The sequence below is a fragment of the Lepidochelys kempii genome, chromosome 7, assembly GCF_965140265.1.
Source record: "Lepidochelys kempii isolate rLepKem1 chromosome 7, rLepKem1.hap2, whole genome shotgun sequence".
Lineage (NCBI taxonomy): Eukaryota > Metazoa > Chordata > Testudines > Cheloniidae > Lepidochelys > Lepidochelys kempii.
The window spans coordinates 19,349,574-19,368,460 of NC_133262.1; the positions used below are offsets into that span (position 1 = coordinate 19,349,574).

General features: G+C 40.3%; 1 protein-coding gene across 13 annotated transcripts in view; it reads right to left on the minus strand.

Moving 5' to 3' along the window:
- Positions 1-18,887, minus strand: part of TMCC1 (transmembrane and coiled-coil domain family 1) — a 201,578-nt gene that overhangs the window by 71,730 nt on the left and 110,961 nt on the right. The window contains exon 1 of one of the 13 annotated variants that reach the window (XM_073351264.1): positions 6,196-7,157. The exons of the other annotated variants lie outside the window; for them this stretch is intronic. Within the exon in view, the coding sequence (XP_073207365.1) occupies positions 6,196-6,357 (162 nt within the window). The 5' untranslated portion in view covers positions 6,358-7,157. Of the gene's footprint in view, positions 1-6,195; positions 7,158-18,887 lie in introns of those variants that run through there. 13 annotated transcript variants of the gene reach the window in all.

Below are 18,887 nucleotides of genomic sequence, written 5' to 3' on the forward strand. Positions count from 1 at the left end.
ATCTCCTGAATAAGGAACACCCAAGTCTTTAGCTCTTCTTCTTGGCTCACCATAACAGAAAACCATGCAAGACTTTGTACTACAATACTTGATTTGTTTGGCACAAAGAAAGGGAGAGAAACAGTGGGGCAGAGACAAGGATTAGTTCAAATACTGTGTCTCTGCTCACATACAGAGAGCAGGATGGGGCAACTCAGAAGGGCCCAGACACATGCAGAACTATATCTGAAGAAGTGCTCCATGTAGCTCAAAAGCTTCTCTCTTTCACCATCAGAAGCTGGTCCAATAAAAGATATTGCCTCACCCACCTTATCTCTCTAAAATCCTGCGGACCAACATGGTTATACCACCACAGCAAATTAGTGTTTGGCAGCACTAGCCAGGCTACTCAGTAGCTGTTTCTGAAGCTGTACAGGAAGTTTTCGAAGTCAGCCAGCCACCACACAGGTCACACACCCAGTTACTCTCTCAGAGCATCTTGAGGGATGGCTGGAAGATTCTAAATATAGACAGCCCTATGAACTCAGAGGCTGATTGATGCGAGACCAAGAGATATCTGATGTGAGGGCTGGGTGGGTCATTACTTTGGATACAGGCTGCCGATTTCCGTTTCACCACTAATGTAGGACCAGTCAACTATTAACTCAAGGGCTGGAATGATGCAAGCTGTGAAGATCCCGACTGTTTATTTGCCAACAGGGTTTTGAAGAGTTTAAAAGGATTGTGATGCTCCCATTCTTCTCAAGCTGTGAAGAGATGAGGTGACACTATATATTATGGTCACTCTATAAAGACTGAAATAATTCTGTAAGATCAGAGGGGAATGTGTATGTATGTGCATATGCATGCACAAAGTGGAGAAATCTATGCAAGGAACATGAGCAGACTTACTGCCTAGCAGTTTTTGTTTAAAAGTTAGCCATAGTTTTCCAAATACTATTTAAAATGCTTTATACGACTTATAATAAATAAATCTTAAATACACACAAATTAAGAAACTATGTGGCAGTCCCTTTCAAGTCTACAGAGAATTAACAACACATACATAAAGCCATGATAAGTAAAACAGCCCTGAAGTTTAACTTTGTGTAACAGTTTCAGGAAAGTCCTAAAAAAAAAGACAATCCTTGTCTATGCTTCAGCCAAGAATTAAGCTGAGGTGCAGGAGACAAGGAGTGTAATAAAGTTACGCATAATATTGCTTCAACATTCCCCTAACCCTGTTACAAAACCTTTGAAAGAAAGTCCTTTGCAAAGGTGCTGCAAAGTTATAGGCCTGTAGTGACTCATTTTTGCAAGACAAGAGGATTTCTTGAACCCTATTATGGAAGCCAGGATATTTACACTTTTGGAAAATGGAATATTAGGCTTGAAGGACATGCACACAACCTCACATGGGATGCACTACTCAGGAAGGCTCCATGATTGCATGACCAGCCTCACAAGTATGGGTCTGAGAAGGCAACCTCATAATGGAGAAAAGACCTAGTCCTAGAGCGAAAATGAATCTGCTGGCTATGGAGAGTAGCTCTGAACAACTAATTTATCCATCAGTGTTTGCCAGGAAGATAATAGCCATCTTCAGTAGCACAGTCTAGACAGTGGATGCCTGAAAAGACACCAAATCTTCTTAGGCTATGGGAAGTGTAATTCCCAGCACACACAGACATACATACACTAGTTCTGCTTGAGTTAGTGCTTAAATATAGCAGTGGCACAGGTGGCAGCTCAGTCTAGCAGCTCAAGTATTTACCCAGGTGGTCAGACAGGATTGTACATGGATGACCAGCCTAAGCCACCACAGCCTGGCCACACCACTATTTTTAGGCATTTGCTCAAACTGAGGAATTCCTGTGCTGGGAATTACATCTCCCAGATGCTATGTAGACATACTCTTAAAAAAAAAAAAAAAAAAAGTAAGTGGAGTGACATGGTGATTTCCATCCAAAGTATTCTATTTTCCAAAGGGGTAAATTCCGTGCGAGTCTTACACAAGGTCATAGTGCTAGTCAGTGGCATATTAAAGGATGGCATCCAGGAGTCCTGACTTCCAGTCCCTGTTCTAACTCCTTAACAACACTTTTTGGCTCAAAACCGGATTTTTCAAAGCAGAGAATATATTATGTCTACAAATACGTACTTGCTCCTTAACTTGAGAGTTTTCATCATAGCTATTAATGGGAATGGCTCCTTTGATTAGTTGAAAAGCTTAATCAAACTTTAACAACTAAGAGTATACAAGAAAAATTACACACTTAAGCCTTACCCAGGAGAGTCAAAAGTGGTGCATGAAAATGCACTCTGAAAAGTTAGTCTGGTGCCTAATTCCACCGGGGTTGTCTTATGCTGTCAAAAATAGAACTAATTTCTACATTGGCATATGGAGTTTCAATCAAAATATCCACTGATCCCACTTACATAATTGAAAGGCACTTTTCTCCAGCATAATGCATAAAATCTCTGCATAATGCATAAAAAAGCTTAATTTGTCTTTTTATAAATGTAATATAAACATTGGTTGCTAATTATTCAGTAATGACATTAATGGGAAGAAAAGGTTTATACCACTTTAAGTACTGCATAAGAAGCCTTTGCTGAAATATCATCAAGGTTGCCAAGATATCTACACCATTCTTTACCAACAGGCTATTTAATCCTTCAATTAATTAGCCCTTGGAACAGAGCTGTGGTTTAATCTAGAAATCAGGTTTGCTCAGAAAGGAAGCAGAAGAATTCTTGACTGTTAATCCTTAGTAACTTGAAATATGTGGCTAGAAAGCATGACAATGTAGTAGTACTTGACACAACGTGGGATTTTTTCCCTCTTATGAGTTAAATACATAAAATATAATGCTTTTATGATAACTCAGACCTGCCCCCTCTTCTGTATCACTGGTGGAATTTTTGAGAACTGTGTGAAGTTTTCCTTTTCAGTCTCTCTCGGCTATTCATCTCTTTGGGCAAGCTTCAAAAGGCCAGTATGTAAACAGAGGCTATCTCCATGAGGAATATTATAGCAACGTCCACCTTACTTTTTTTATTTCAGCATCTAAGATAAACAGCTATGTATTATTATATGCAGCTCCATTTGACCTATATCCAAGAACAATGTATTTTTCTTTGTTCCCATTCCCCTCCCTTCCAGTGTTCATAACTTCACTTTTACACTTCACTTGTGAAGGATAGAGAGGATGAGGAATTAAAAAAACACAAACAGATTTCGCACTCAACCTCGCCCTTCACTATAGTGGGCCTCCCTGTAACCTCCTGTGTTACTATAACAAATTACTTAAAATAATCAAAAGGAAATTCATGGAGCTACAATGACCTCAATACTACTGTGAGAAAGATACACACAGGCTAGTTAAAAAAAGGTCACCAGCTCATTTGAGTTCCATTCATTATTAGCTTATGCTGCTAACCAGAATGTGAGAATTACTAAACATCTTTAAGCTTCTCCTGTATTGAAACTGTTCAGTGTGAAGTGATGGAAAATGTATGTAAGGAATTAATATTTAAAGTGCCAGTATGATCAGTAAAGTACCCATGTAGTAAAGATCAATAGATCTGCTTCCTGTGGGTATTTTGAGGCATAGCTTTATGACTCATACAGGTTTTCACTCCTGATAGCGCTGCAAAGTCAGAGCAGCTATGAGGGAGCTGGATTCTATTCTAGTTCACATATAATCATGTAAATTCCAACTTCAGAATTACTGGTAATCAATGTTCCCTCTAATTTTTTACATCCATGTGTGGAATGAATTTTGTCATGTGCACCGATATGGAGGTGATGTGTGGCGGGGGTGGGGCTGAAGGGTTCGGAGTGTGGGAGGGGGCTCAGGGTTGGGTGAGGGCTCTGGGGTGCAGGAGGGGGCTCAGGCAGAAGGTTGGAGTGGGGGGTGAGGGCTCTGGCTGGGGGTGCTGGCTCTGGGATGGGGCTGGGGATGAGGGGTTTGGGGTGCAGGCCTTTCCGGGGGCTGCAGCAGGCAGAGATGACTTCCCCCAGCTCTCTCTTGCCACAGCAGCCTGGAGCAAGAGGTGCCTCTCCCCGCCTGTGTGGCCCTTGATAGCCTGCCGCATGGCAGCACAGCTTAGAGGGAACTTAGCTGGCAATGTGTGAGTCATCAAAAATCCAGCTTGACTTTTAGATCCCAGGTTTCAGGCCAATGCTTAGAAAAACATTTTCACTTATAAACTGCCAAATTTGATCTCGAAGTCACTAAGGGGAAAAAAAATGGAACTCCATGATATCATTTTAAGAAAGATTTTCAGAAGTATAACCACACTTAAAAAAAGTTATCGATCCACCTTTCCAAAGCATACAATACCCTAAGCTCAGGGCCTAAACGCAATTATATGCATGGTAATTTGGACCAGTAGATTTTCTTTCTGTGAACTCTCCCCACCAGTGTGGATAATGGAATTATACTTCCCTTCTCATTCATATTAGAGGCAAGATGACAAACACAAACTCTTCCAGAGAGGATGCCTCTTGCTACTACTTCAGTCTGTAAAGTACATTCATAGAAATCTCTGCTCTAGAGAAATCTAGACCTCATGTATCTACTTTTTCAGTTTGGTGGGGAGCCTTCATCCAGATGGAACACATTTTTCCTGATTTTGTGTACTTGTAGCTATGCCAGACTCATTGCGTTCTGAGGTGGCTCCTTTAAAAGTTAGCATAGAATAGTTGCCAGACCAAACTAAGAGCCCCTTTGACTTCAGTTATTAGTTTTTCCACTTTCACAAAGTTGCCTTAACCCCCTCTCATTTCTGTTGCTGATTGCCACCAATAATGTGATTACTTTTATTTTATTAAAGGTATGTTTAAATAACTGAAAAACTATCATAGAACAAAGACTAGGAAGAGTTGCAGTAAAATTAGAAGCTGAAGCACAAGATGTAGCAGGCAGTACACAGCAACCATTAAAGGTCTGACTTTTTCTTCTGCTACATTGCTATTGAACAAGAAGAAACTTTGCTTTTATCTGGATAATCAACCTAACAATTCAGAACAGGACTCTGAGGGACAAGTTGAGAGGTTTATATGGATTAGCTAACTTTACCCATATGCCAAAGTGAAGTCACAATGGCCTAAAAGTGGATGGAAAAGATGTTTAACTTGCCAAAAAACTGAGTTCAAGGTTCCATATTTATAATCTTGTAACAAACATCTGACATCACTGACGCCTAAAACACCTGAACTCCCTGCTCTGCTTTCGGAGTTACTACTGATGGTATGACTGGAGAAACAGAATCCTGACTTGGCAGGTAAATGAGAGAAAATAATTGCAGTGGAAATTCAACTTTTTCTTGCTCTAAGGAATATTTTTCAAACCCAGGCCCAAAACCTGGCAAAAGTTATATTCATAGAATGATCACATACTGAACAAAAATTATTTGAGGCGCCACACAAACTAGCTTCTACAAGATCAGATCTCCGATACAAGGCATTTTTCCACCACTAGGCATAGATAGGACTTTCATCTGTAAATTGTGCAATGAATTGACAGCATGAGTTTGCAGTCCAATGCCAAACAGGTTCTTTAATCAGAAGTTCAGATAACCTGAGATGTTTATTCCCCTATGTACCAAAGTACCTGCTGCAAAGAGCTTTTATAGTCACTCAGTGTAGGAGCCGGGGAGGAAAGAGGGAGTGAGAGGAGCCAGACTAGAGTCTTAACTGATCTCTTGCTGATTACCAACTGGCCAATCTGACATCAGGCCTCTCAAACACTCTCATTCTATGATAGATGTATGGAGGGGTGAATCCTAAAATAGAAGTGGAACCATTTTATTCTCTTAAAAGATAACTATTTTATATCAGTATCAGATTCTTCCTCTATCGGGGTACTACATCCTGCCCTTAAATAGTTTTTTTTCTAGTTCCCAAGTACTATATTAAAAAAATTAAATATTTTTATTAGGGTTAGTGTTTCAAACCACACTGACAAGAGTGAGACCTAACCTATTCTAGCAGCAGAGGAATGAAGCACAATCTAGCAATGGTAAGATGTCAAACCCACTTTAGATGTAAGGTAGTGTTGGAAATCCAGTCCAAAAGACCCACTGCAGAACAGGAAATACAAGCTGGTCTGAGGAAACTGTAGACCAATCAATGATAAATACAATGAGACAAGTCAGCATTATTTCAATGCGATATTTCAAGTGTTCGGGGAACCTGCTCCAACTTACCATGTCTCTCTCTTGGCAGTTTTGGATTGAATAGCATTTCATTGCAGCCTCCCTCAATTTTCTCCCTCTAGCTTCCTTTGGTCCCGAACTTCTCCTCCTCACCTCTGTGCGAACAGCTTTATGGTGGGTGTCATGCTGTGGTGCTAATGCAGGGGACTTCATAGTGAAGACCAGCCTATACCAATGAAGATTTAGTGCACATCGCAGCTCAGCTTTTCAGTGGAATCCTTTTCAGCAGTACAAATTGCTCTGCAAAGAAAGCTATAGTGATCAGCCTCTAGGTGCAGGGTTGCCAGACATCCTGGTTCCCAAGGGAAGGGGGGTGGGGCGGGGAGGAAAGAAGAGGAGGAGGGAGGTTGCGGTCTTTCTGATCTCTCACCATTTTACTTTCCTGATGCAGTATGTTGATGCAGTTGTATGAAAGAAAATCATTGGATTTTAGAATTTGACAGGCCTTCTCTTCCTTGATTAGTGTTCAAAATACATTGGTGGGGAAAATACCATGGTGCTTATTTTTTTTTTAAAATAGTGCTCACTAATGCTAACTGAACCTTAGATCATGCTAAATTCTCAGCATTGCTACATCCAAATTCTGGGCTGAGTAAGGTCACCAGAGCTATCTGTAAAGGATTTTCTGGTTCACCAACAATAAAAACCATAAGGGATGCACAGTCTGTCTGTTTACTGCAACTACTTTATTCAAGTAGCATTATCGAGGAATTTAAGGGAGTTAGGTGTCCAACTCCCATTGAAATTTCATCACTTTCAGTAACTACAGCTCACTCCTGCATAAAAATCTTCTGAAAGTAAAGATGATGGGATAGGCTTGAACAGATGCAGCCTTTGAGAGTTACCATAACAACAAATAGTACAAATTATTATGCAGCGTTTCACTGAACAAAGACAGATGACTTGAATGGTGAGGAGGTGACTAAGCACGTAGTATTTTACAAACTCAAGGCAACAGACAAAGTAAGGTGAATAGGTATCCCAGGGAGGTTTTAGCAGCAAAGGGCTGCCTCTCCCAGAGGTAACTCCAGCACAACGAAGACAGACAACACTGAAAATGTACACGCTGTTTCACAGGTCTGCAAAAGAAAACAGCAGAGGAATGGTATACTCAGAACAGTTTGTATGAAGATGCCAAATACATTGAAGTGAAGGAGAAGGAAATAAATTGCTCAGTAGGACACTGTTGGAATTCTGTTGACAAATTAATCAGGAGGATTTAATAAGGAGCCAACAAAGGGCATATACATAGCCCAACTTTGGAAAAGGCATGCAGAAACAACTGTTCTGGGGTGTTCTTAGAGGCCCACTGTCAAAAGCAATTGTGTTACTTTTGAAAACACCCAAGAGCTAGTTTACAGCATAAAGTTTGATTAGAAATATCACAGAAAGGTCCCAGGTTTGTTGCTGGCTGAAGAATGCATATTAAAAATTGTGTTATACTAACCAATCCTAAATTTTCATTTTACAACAATGTAGGAGTGTGCCTGAAGGCAGAAGACCGCATACTGTGGCATTTTCAACACTTACAGAATGAAGCACCACCTACTGAATAAAAATGAGACTATTTCTTGAAGGTCTCTTATCGAAGTACTGACCCAGGCCCATCCTGCCCATGAGATCACAACACAAGGATGTAGCTTTAGCCATCTTGTAAAATTCAACTACTGAGCTGGAGAAGAAAAAAACAGAAAAAAAAAAGACTGAATAATAGAAGCTGGGAATCCATTATAATCCAGCAAAAGTCAGAGAAGTTAATGGGACTGCTTCAAAATTACTGGCTTTGGGGATGAATTTTAATTACTCTACTATATGTAATGTAGGCTCTAATGCCACACTCACTCAAGCATCAGATGGGCATTTATCAATAATGATACTGATTGAACTGAATTAATGGCTACATAGCATCATTAATTGTGAAGAAACTGATTTTATGGATCTGAAAATTTCACACCACTTAACATCAGATTAGAAAAGAGGAGCAATGAGAGATTTCAAATGCCACACAGTGCCCCTTAAGTTATTTGATAATATAGAGTACCTTTAGTGACACAGAATACTAAGCACATACTGAAAATAAAGATTCTTTTAAGGGGTGCATGTAACTTTAAAGTGTTGAAGAGCAAAACTAACTAGTTACAATTTCTCTTTAACAAAATGTAAATTAAACAACAAAATGTAAAGAGGAGCAAAGGTCACATTTTAGGTTGGCTAGTACCATTATCCTGACAAACACAACTGATACAATCTGATACTGAAGAATTTAGGCATAAGTGAGGTACTATTTCTCAGGAGCCACCCCTGTTATTACAACAGAATGAAAAAATACCCACAGGGTGAAATGTGACAAGACACAGAAAATTCAAAGACTGTATCTAGAAATTGCACAATAGCTTGGAACAAGCAGTTTAAGGCACCACACTCAGCAAAAGGACAGCGCACCAAAAATGCCAGTAGTATAAGCTGCCTGATTTCAAGAAGTAATTATACATTTAACTTACTAAATACTTGTTTCATACTTGAGATAGTTCAAAGAGCTTTTGCAACGTGAGTTCACTTTTATAACATGATATGACACAGGAATCAGTACATAATCAGCTGTACGTTGTATTCATGGCTAAGTCATCTTTAGGAAAGCTTAAGGATCAAGTTCTCCCTTTGATTTCTACACCAAGGTATTATCTGTGTGTGACAGGAGATTATTTTCTTTATATACTTTTCAATCAGGGATTCTCCCAGTTTCCCCAACAACAAAAAACAAACAAACAATCAAAATTTTTCCAAGTTGTGCCAGTAGGAAGAACTTGGCTTCCTTTATTCTGAAACCAAACATCCTGTTTGTGAGTTACCACATCAGGCCATTTAGAATACCTGCATAGTACTCGGTAATGAAAGACAAGCTCTCCCACCCCTCCAGGGGTGTATCGTATCTTGGGTAATCCAGCACTATACAGCTGTCAGCAAGAAATTGATCCGAGCTCCGTAAGAATGGAGACAGCTTTTTGAACTAGAGATAATTCAGCACACAGTATCAAACAATCAATCTTGCCGGAGGGTGGAGGGGAAGGTTTACAAACTTAGTCGGTCCACCATAAGCTTTTCCTCCACTTAAAAAACCATGAAGTAATGTTGAACATTATCCACTCCACCTCCATAACTGTACTTTCACCAATACATCAAACTGCACAGCTGCAATATGAGGAGGCATATATGGACTTCAACACGTTGTTCGTGCAAAGAAACTAAAGTACACCAAATGAGCAACTAAAATAGCATTCTTCTTCCCCGCAAGAGATGTATTTATTTAAAAAATAAGATATCTTGATTAAAAGTGTATTAAAACTCTAAAGAACCTATCTGGAAACATCAGTGCAAGCTTTGTTTCAGTCCATTTTATAAAAAAAAACAACCAGCTCTAATCTACTTAAAACACCAGAATGCAAATGTCCTAATGAAAAAGATTAATTAAAGCCAAAACATTATTGTAAGCAAGCAAGTAAAGGTAACTTTCAGAAGAATAACCAATCACATTTTTTGGGAGATGAGGATAGAGGACGAAAGACAAGTCTACACTTAAAAAGCTGCATAAGCACAGCTGCACCAATAAAGCTGTGCGGCTGTAGTGCTTTAATGGAGATGCTCTAAGCCGACAGGAGAGAGCTCTCCCATCAGCGTAGTTAATCCACCTGTCCAAGAGCCAGTAGCTATATCAGCAGGAGAAGCTCTCCAACCAACATAGCGCTACCTACACAGGGGGCTCAGTTGGTATAACTACATTGCTATGGGGTGTGGATTTTTCACACCCAAGCCAGGACCGGATTTAGGGGCAGGCGACCCACTGCAGTGCTGGGCTTGGGGGGCACCGGGTTTGGGGTGCTAATTTTGTTGTTAGTGACAAAAGGGACAATGGAATGTTTGAAGTAACATGTTTCAGGTATTCTGTATGTGGGTTCATTTTTCACTAACCCCTTCCAGAATGTTCTGGACTTTTGTAGAATGATGTGGAACCTTCCAGACTTTGAGAACTACATTTTCCTTGAACCTCCTAGAACGTTGTCAGGCATGCCCTTGTGCATATTTACGGGGCGGGATGTCGCCAGTCAGTCAGTGAGATAAGGCAGACAGAAAAACACTCTTGAACAATTGTACGAACCTTCACTTGACGCTGACACACGGGGATATTCGGACTTCAATGATGATGTCGAATTGGACAACATCAGTCACACTTTACAACATGGAAAGCACTCTCCACAACAAGTTCTCCAATTCATTCATGATGCAGAGCTGAAGGACATTTTTTCTAATGTGTGAATAGCTTTGAGGATTCTGCTCACGCTGCAGTGGCGGTGCCTGCAGGCAGAGATAGTACGTGGAGCTAGGAGCTGAGGGAGGGGAGTTGCAGTCACCCTTTCAGGGAGCTCCCCCAGGTAAGCACCACCCCCCCCACCCTATCCCTGAGCCCCCCCAACCCAAACTCCTGCTGCTGGCTGGTGGGGGGCCCTGAGACTGCCCCAGCAGCGGCTAGTGTGCCTGGCCCAGGGGCTGCCTGAGCTGCTCAGGGCCAGGCATGCCAACTGCTACAGAAATCATGGATGTCACGGAAGTCACAGAATCAGTGACTTCATGACCTCTATGACAAACAGGGAGCATTAGTAATAGGACCTGTTCCAAAAAGCTGTTTCAAACAGCTAATTTAGGGAGTCAAAAAGTCTATTTTATAGGTGCAAATTCATGCAGGCTAAAGGAATCTTGAAACAGGCACAAAGGACTGAACACCACAAGGAAAATTTGTAAAAACGATCAACTTGTAATAGCAGGATTATTATAGGAGTGCAATGCCAAACTGATTCCTTACAATAGCTGCTCTCTAGTTTTCTCACAGAAACCACAGATCTGTTTTTAAGGCAGTAGCTCCAACCCCTCACTTGAAGTCTGTTCCATTCTGTGAGGCCACAAAGGCATTAAACAGGCATTTAAACTGTATAAACATCAAGTGTTTGCCTCCTGTAGACCTAAAAGACACCACTGGTGTGATCCAGTGTAACAATTCCTAAGTTTAGGACCTGAACTATTTAAGGCATTTTTATTTAGAAAGTACTGGGGCAAAAATATTCTCGCAAAAATTTAAGAAACGAGTAAATGGTGTGAAAGCCTACAGATGACAAATTCATAGAAAAAGCCCCATTTTCCTATTACTGAGCCTTCTCTATCCAGTACCACTCTGGCACTACGAAGTACTCTTTCACGTACATAAGCAGATCTTCTCCTTTAATCTAAGGGCTAGTCTACACTGGCAATGTTAAAGCTCTGCCACGGCAGTGCTTTAACGTGGCTTGTGTAGTCACGGCAGAGCAATGGGAGAGAGCTCTCCAAGCACTCTAAAAAACCCACCTCCACGAGGGGCGCGGCTCCTAGCGCTGGTGCACTGTCTACACTGGCGCTTTACAGTGCTGAAACGTGCTGCGCTCACGGGTGTGTTTTTTCACACCCCTGAGCGAGAACGTTGCAGCGCTGTAAAGTGCCAGTGTAGACAAGCCCTTAGTAACAAGGTTTCAGATGTACAGAAATGAAAGGAAACATCCTGTGTATGATCTGCTGTATTCTTTTCTCATTAGTTACTGTTGTCTCTTCTCCCTACTTCAGGCACCAATTGTGTTAATGGATGTGTCTAATATTTTAAGATCTTCAGGAGCCTTGTCTTCCTGTACACCTGTGAAATATCATGCCCACCATGGCCCTGTAAATAATATACAAGAAATATGGTGTAGTCTAGAATTTTAATTAGCTGGCAAAATGCTTGCGTCCAGGCCTATTTAGAAAGGCACTTTGTGGGATCTCCACAACTGTCCTCGGTCCCAATTCTTCTCTTTATCTATTGACTTTCAATTAATGGTGATCTAAAATTTGAAAAGCCTAATTATTTCCTAAATATCACAGAAATTTCTCTTACCGTCCTCCTTCAACAAGTTGAATGAATAACTTTACATACCACTACAATACTTGGGATTGTACATGAGACATAGCTATTTACCGAAGATAGAGCAACAAATCTCAAGAACTTATACAGGGGGAATCAGGATCTCCCCAAGAAACCTCAAGACATATTCATCAACATTATTCCTGAGCTAGGAAGCGGATATTCTTCCACTGAGTGTATTCTAAACTCGCTTAAAGAAAAGCATAACCAAAAAGCAATTTAAACGACAAACGTCCTGAAAAACGATAACCCTTCTATTTTAGCCTATTAAGCCATAGTCAGACCCTCTACTGCAAACTATAGCAGATTTTTATTTAGAAAAATCAAATAAGGGACTTGCATTGACAGCTGGAGTTCAAACACAGTTCACAATGTAATTTTATCTGCAGTTTATTCATAGGTAGATAAGAGGTCACTGTAAACATGGTCTCTCTCTCAATATATAAACAGTAACAGTTGTCGTTTTTCTGATTAGGGAAGAAGTTAAACATCCTGGTTTTGACCCTTTATCACTGCTCCATAAAAATATTCTGTGTTGGGAAAACTGACTAACAATATCTCCACCTGCTAATAGCTTCTTCAGCAGTGTGTAAGATTTGGGTCACAGTGTGTGTCTGATTACAAACTACAGCTATTAAAAACAATATGCAATTGCTTTTGCACTTTTACACTATTTTGCACCATCTTTAGACAACACTAATTAGGTTGGGAACTCTTAATATTGCTCCAATGTCTACCAGCGTGAGAGGTTAAGCTCTCATACTCTTCATTTCAGCTCTTTCAGGTTATTCAATATTATCAACCAACAACATTTTTAAATCAAACACAAATAAGCTTCATTTTTAAAGAAAAGTTATTCACTAATGTCCGCAAGCAGACGACGACTGGTTCTATGCAAACTAAGGACTTTATGCAGGGTGCTGAGCAGACCTACTCTCAGTAGATAGCCGTTGTAAGGTGGTAAGATTTTTAACACCTATTGTATTTGTAACAGTGACAGCCGTTTCTTCAAACTTAACCAACTGTACAGTAGTTTTGCACATTACATGCAGGGTATTTCATGCTTAATCTTCTCCATGGTTTGAGCCAACATGCATTTTAGTATCCCAGAGCACAGAACAAATGGGGTAATTTTCACAGAGTCACATTATTTTCAATTGTGACCACTGCATTAGATTGTGATTAAGGTATTTTTAAAGGTTTTGAAATGGCATTGATGATTCCTATCACCTAAGCGTACATGGTACACCATAACACATAAAAAGTCCCTACCCCAAAAGGATTTGCCATCTCAAGGTTTTAATCAAAGCTATGCAGAGCAAGACTCAATACACACAAAATGGAGTATGGCCATTAGAACTTGAATGTTTCAGAGAATATTTGTAGGTGGGTTTTTAGGAAATTTTGAAGTGAGGAGATGGAAGGAAGCTTGCTTTGTGTTGGGTTGAATGCTGTTCCAAGCACGTGGGATAACATGGAACAAGATCCAGAGTTGACAGATGAGAGGAGTGGTAAGGAAAGTTGGGTGAAATATGAAAGCAGGGGTGTGAGCAGGGACAGAGACATGGAGATCTTCGAAGGGAAGGAGAGGCAGCATAACATACATTCATTAATATTTTATCAATAGTTCACTGACAAAAAGTAAAAGGTTTGGGAGTCATATTGAAGAACCAGAAGACTGATGTATAGAAAAGATAGGAAATTCTAATTCTCCCTGGAAAAGATCTGTTACCTATGCCCCAGAAGCAATAAAACAAGAATGACAAAAAATAATGCACTTGGTTTGATTTAAGAGCTATTTGATTTTGACCCCATTATTCCTCTGAATCCCCCACCTCTCAATCACCCCCCCCCCCCCGGCCAAAATGTTTTTTATGGGATATTTCAGGTCAGATCACAGTGAGTCTTCAGGTTAAGCAAGACTCATACACAGATCAGAGGAAAACCACTCCAGCTGGTTATAAAATCAGGCATATGAATGTTACCAGACCTTTCCTTGAAACAATAATACTGGGTGTAGCAATCATTGTTTGGGTGCACTGGCCTCATCCTTTACTGTGTAAAGTCATCCTTTATTTTCCCTTCAGGAAAAAAAAAAAATCAGAGGAAGAAAAAGAAGTTCTACATAGGAACTTTACCGAACTCCCTCTGGGCACTCAAAGGGCATCTCTGAGCAGCCTCTTTTTCATGCCAGCAGTGTGCTGCTTAAATTGACTGCATTTATTCAAGAAGCAATTCTGAAGTGGATCTGCCTGTTTATCTGTGGATTATAGGAGATACTTATTCAAGAGAGACCTTTAACAAATACTCCCTTCAAGAGGGCTGATCTGCTTTTAAGTTACACTGCAAAGGATGGAGTAAAGGAACAGACAAAAAACACCACACCGGAGAATTTAACAGCCAAAGTGTACCTGGACAAATAATTTGACAAAACCCTTGAATTATTATTATTTTTCCTTCGAAATACCAGTTATCTGAAATGCCATGAATACAAAGCCAAGACTGTCTATATCATGGTTAATAATACTTTGCAATTTGATAGCATCTTCAGTCCAAAGATCTCAAAGCATTTTTACAATTTATGTTGTTAAATTAAACCTTTTAATACCCATATAAGGTAAGTGTTATTTGCAGAGGGGAAAAATGAAGCACAAGGTCACAGAGATACTATGTCAGAGCTGGGAATGCAACCCAAGTCTCTGAACTCAGTCTTATGCTTTAACCATTAAACCAGGCTTCCTCTCAAATATTTCAGACACATCTGTGGCTAGTACAAGTTTCCTTGACCAGCTGGCAGTTTTTTAAACAGATACCACCATGCTTCAACTTCAATCTACAATGAAAAGAAAAGAAAATTTATACTAGGGAAATCTGCTAGAACATAGTAGCCTTAGACATGGCTAAAAGAATACAAATCCTGCAGCATGGGATGGAATGAATCATGTTTTTATGGGTTCCTGACTTGTGCTAGAGTTGTGGATATTTAGAGGGCTAAAGGATGGTTGGGGACCAAAGTTAATGCATGGTTTGATCCAACTTATGCTACCAGAGTTTGAACCATTCCCAAGACTGTTGTATTATAGCAGAGTTCCCCAAAATGAGGTTCTCTTTTTTAGTGCACGTCACTGAGCAAGGTTTTCTAAATTTGGAAGCCATGATTTAGACTGTGTTCATTTCCAGGCAGGGACTTGTCTTCCCTTTGCTTGGAAAGCTCAGAGTATGTTTTGGACAATACATAAATCAAAATGAACAGTAGTAGTAAATACTGACCCCCGCAAGAAATCCCTGTCAATGTTGGTCAGGGAAGTTGTGCTAATAAACTGTGTTGTTGTTTGCTCAGTGCAGTGGTCCCCAAACTTTTTCCGTTGTGTACCTCCTTATGGAATGGAACCTGTCGACGTCACTCCTGGGAACCACAGCTGGGGCCGGGAGCAAGGCTGTGGCCAGGGCCCGAGCTGGGCTGGGCCAAAGCAGAGCTGGACGCAGAATGGGACTGAGTGTTGCTCCCTCCCTGCCCTACTGTGTGGACTGCTGTGCCCCCCCCCCAACAGACATTTCTCCACACACCCCTAGTGGGATGCATCCCACAGTTTGGGGACCACTGGCTTAGTGTATGATTTCAGCAGCAGCATGCACAACGCCTACAAGGATTTGTTATAGCCAAGCCTTGCTCATACCTTAATATAGAACTTCTTTACAACTCTCGAAACGATCTGCTCCCAACCATAGTCTGAGAATGAAGTGAAGTTAGTATTTGATTTTGAGAAGATCAGATTTACAATCCTTAAGTCCCTTGGCCTCCATTTACAAATAAAAGATTGTGCATAATCGTGTGTGGAATGTTTTGTTTTTAAGAGTGTATTCAGTTACACAGAAGTCAGCCTTATCACCTCAGCAGTTTGGCAGCAACTCTACTTAAAATCACAACTGTAAGCAGAACCTTCCCTTAACCACACAGTTCACACAGCAGTTATGTGAGAGAAGAGACCAAGAGGATCATTTACATTTTCCTGAGCTCTAAAATGAGTGCTTTGTAACTGTAGCCAATTTCAGTGCTGGATGTAACACTAATATCTGATATATTCTAATATCTGACGCCCCTGGCCTCGTTAGCTGTGGTTTCTTCACCACTGTAGTAAAATGCTTCTGATTATTAAGAATATCCAGCAGAGGTCCTTAATGAAATTAAGATTTCTGAAAGTAAGATTAATGAAAAAAGACTTTCAGATACCTGTACAAAAATACCATATGTACAGAACTTTAAGCATGTCACACAAACACACTTTATTTTCTATTTCATACGATGAAGTGAGCTGTAGCTCACAAAAGCTTATGCTCAAATAAATTAGTTAGTTTCTAAGGTGCCACAAGTACTCCTTTTCTTTTTGCGAATACAGACTAACATGGCTGTTACTCTGAAATCTGTAAACATAGTTCTGTTTAATGTGTTGGGCAGATATGTTGCTCTGTGGACACTTTTCCACATTCCTTTCACTTAAGCCACTAAGCAAATATCAGATAGTAGTGGTCTTTCGGTCACTACTGACCTGGGCAGGATTTGAACGAGGTAAAAGATATTATCCTATTAACAATTTATTGAGCCATGCAGTCTGTCTTTTCCTCTAGATGCATATTCCTGTAAAGAACAGAGGGGATAGATGCTAGTCATGTTGCTTAATGCATCAGCACAGTATAAGAATCTGAATACAATTAGAACAGTGAACATGTAAGGAATATTTTCTCTTTAGTTTTTAAAGAAAAAAACTTACAAAAGGGTTGCCCCCCCCCCCTTAAAAAATCTAAATAGATCTGAACAGGACTAAAATATCAGCCTCGTCTGAACTAGTTTCATAAAGGAAGAAAACAAGATATAATTGGTATCTCAACAATGAAAAAAACTAGGTTAAAAATTCTGACACCAAAGAAAGCAGCATTCCATTTTCCTCCTGTTTGACTGAATCATAGTTTTTAATAATTCATAGTCTGCTCTAGTCAAGTTCCAAGGCAGGTGTTGGTGCTGCACACAGTCAAACCTCAGTTAAGATACCTGTGATGTGCCCAGTTTGAATAAAAACTGCACAACTCCAGTTTTGACATGTATTATTGATGCTTACACTAGATTCCAAAAGGACACACCCCTTTGAAAAGCCCCTTGCATAGAGTGCACATATGATCATTTCAAAGGGGAAAGGTGGGGAAAGAAGAGAGACTTAATTAAAACTAGGACTGTCGATTAATCGCAGTTTTAATCGCACAGTTAAACAATAGAATACCAATTGAAATGACTTAATGTTTTGGATGTTTTTCTACATTTTCAAATATATTGATTTCAATTAAAACACAGAATACAAAGTGTGCTGTACTCACTTAATATTATTACAAATATTTGTACTTTAAAAATGATAAAGAAATAATATTTTTCAATTCACCTCATACAAGTACCGTAGTGCAATCTCTTTATTGTGAGAGCGCAACTCACAAATGTAGATTTTTTTTGTTACATAACTGCACTCAAAAACAAAATAATGTAAAACTTTAGAGCTTCAAGTCCACTCAGTCCTGTTTCTTGTTCAGCCAATTGCTAAGAGAAACAAGTTTGTTTACATTTATGAGAGATAATGCTGCTTCTTATTTACGTCACCTGAAAGTGAGGACAGACATTTGCATAGCACTTTTGTAGCCGGCATTGCAAGGTATTTACGTGCCACATATGCTAAACATTCATTTGCTCCTTCAGGCTTTGGCCACCATTCCAGCGGACATGCTTCCATGCTGACAAGAGCTCGTTAAAAAAATGCATTAATTAGATGTGACTGAACTCCTTGGGGGGAGAATTGTATGTCTCCTGCTCTGTTCTACCTGCATTCTGCCATATATTTCATGTTATAGCAGTCTCGGATGATGACCCAGCATGTTGTTCATTTTAAGAACACTTTCACTGCAGATTTGACGAAAGGCAAAGAAGGTACCAATGTAAGATTTCTAAAGATAGCCACAGCACTTGACCAGTGGCGTAGCTAGGTGGAGCGAACAGGGGCAGTGGACATAAAAAGAGATGCCACCTGCTTGTACTCACCGGGAGGCGCTTCGGGTCCTCAGCGGCACCAAAGGCCCCCGCCGCCGAAATGCCGCCGAGGAGCTGGAGCGCCGCAGGGTGAATAAAAATTTTAAAAAGCACCTATAAATTAAAAAGGCGCCACTTGTGCTCAGAGGGGGAGCAACCACTCCCTCCCTGGCTACGCTATTGCACTCGGCCCAAGACTTAAGAATCTGAAGTGCCTTCCAAAATCTGATCGAGATGGGGTGTGGCGCATGCTTTCAGAAGTCTTAAAAGAAAGAAACTCTGATGCGGAAACTACAGAACCCGAACCACCAAAACAGAAAATCAACCTTCTGCTGGAGGAATCTGACTCAGATAATGTAAATAGACATGCGTTGGTCTGCACTGCTTTGGACTGTTAGCAGGCAGAACCCATCATCAGCATGGAAGCATGTCCTCTAGGTTGAAGCACGAAGGGACATATGAATCTTTAGCGCATCTGGCATGTAAATATCTTGCAACGCCAGCTACAACAGTGCCATGCAAAAGCCTGTTCTCACTTTCAGGTGAGATTGCAAACAAGAAGTGGGCAGCATTATCTCCTGTAAACGTAAACAAACTTGTTTCTCTTAGCGATTGGCTGAACAAGAAGTAGGACTGAGTGGA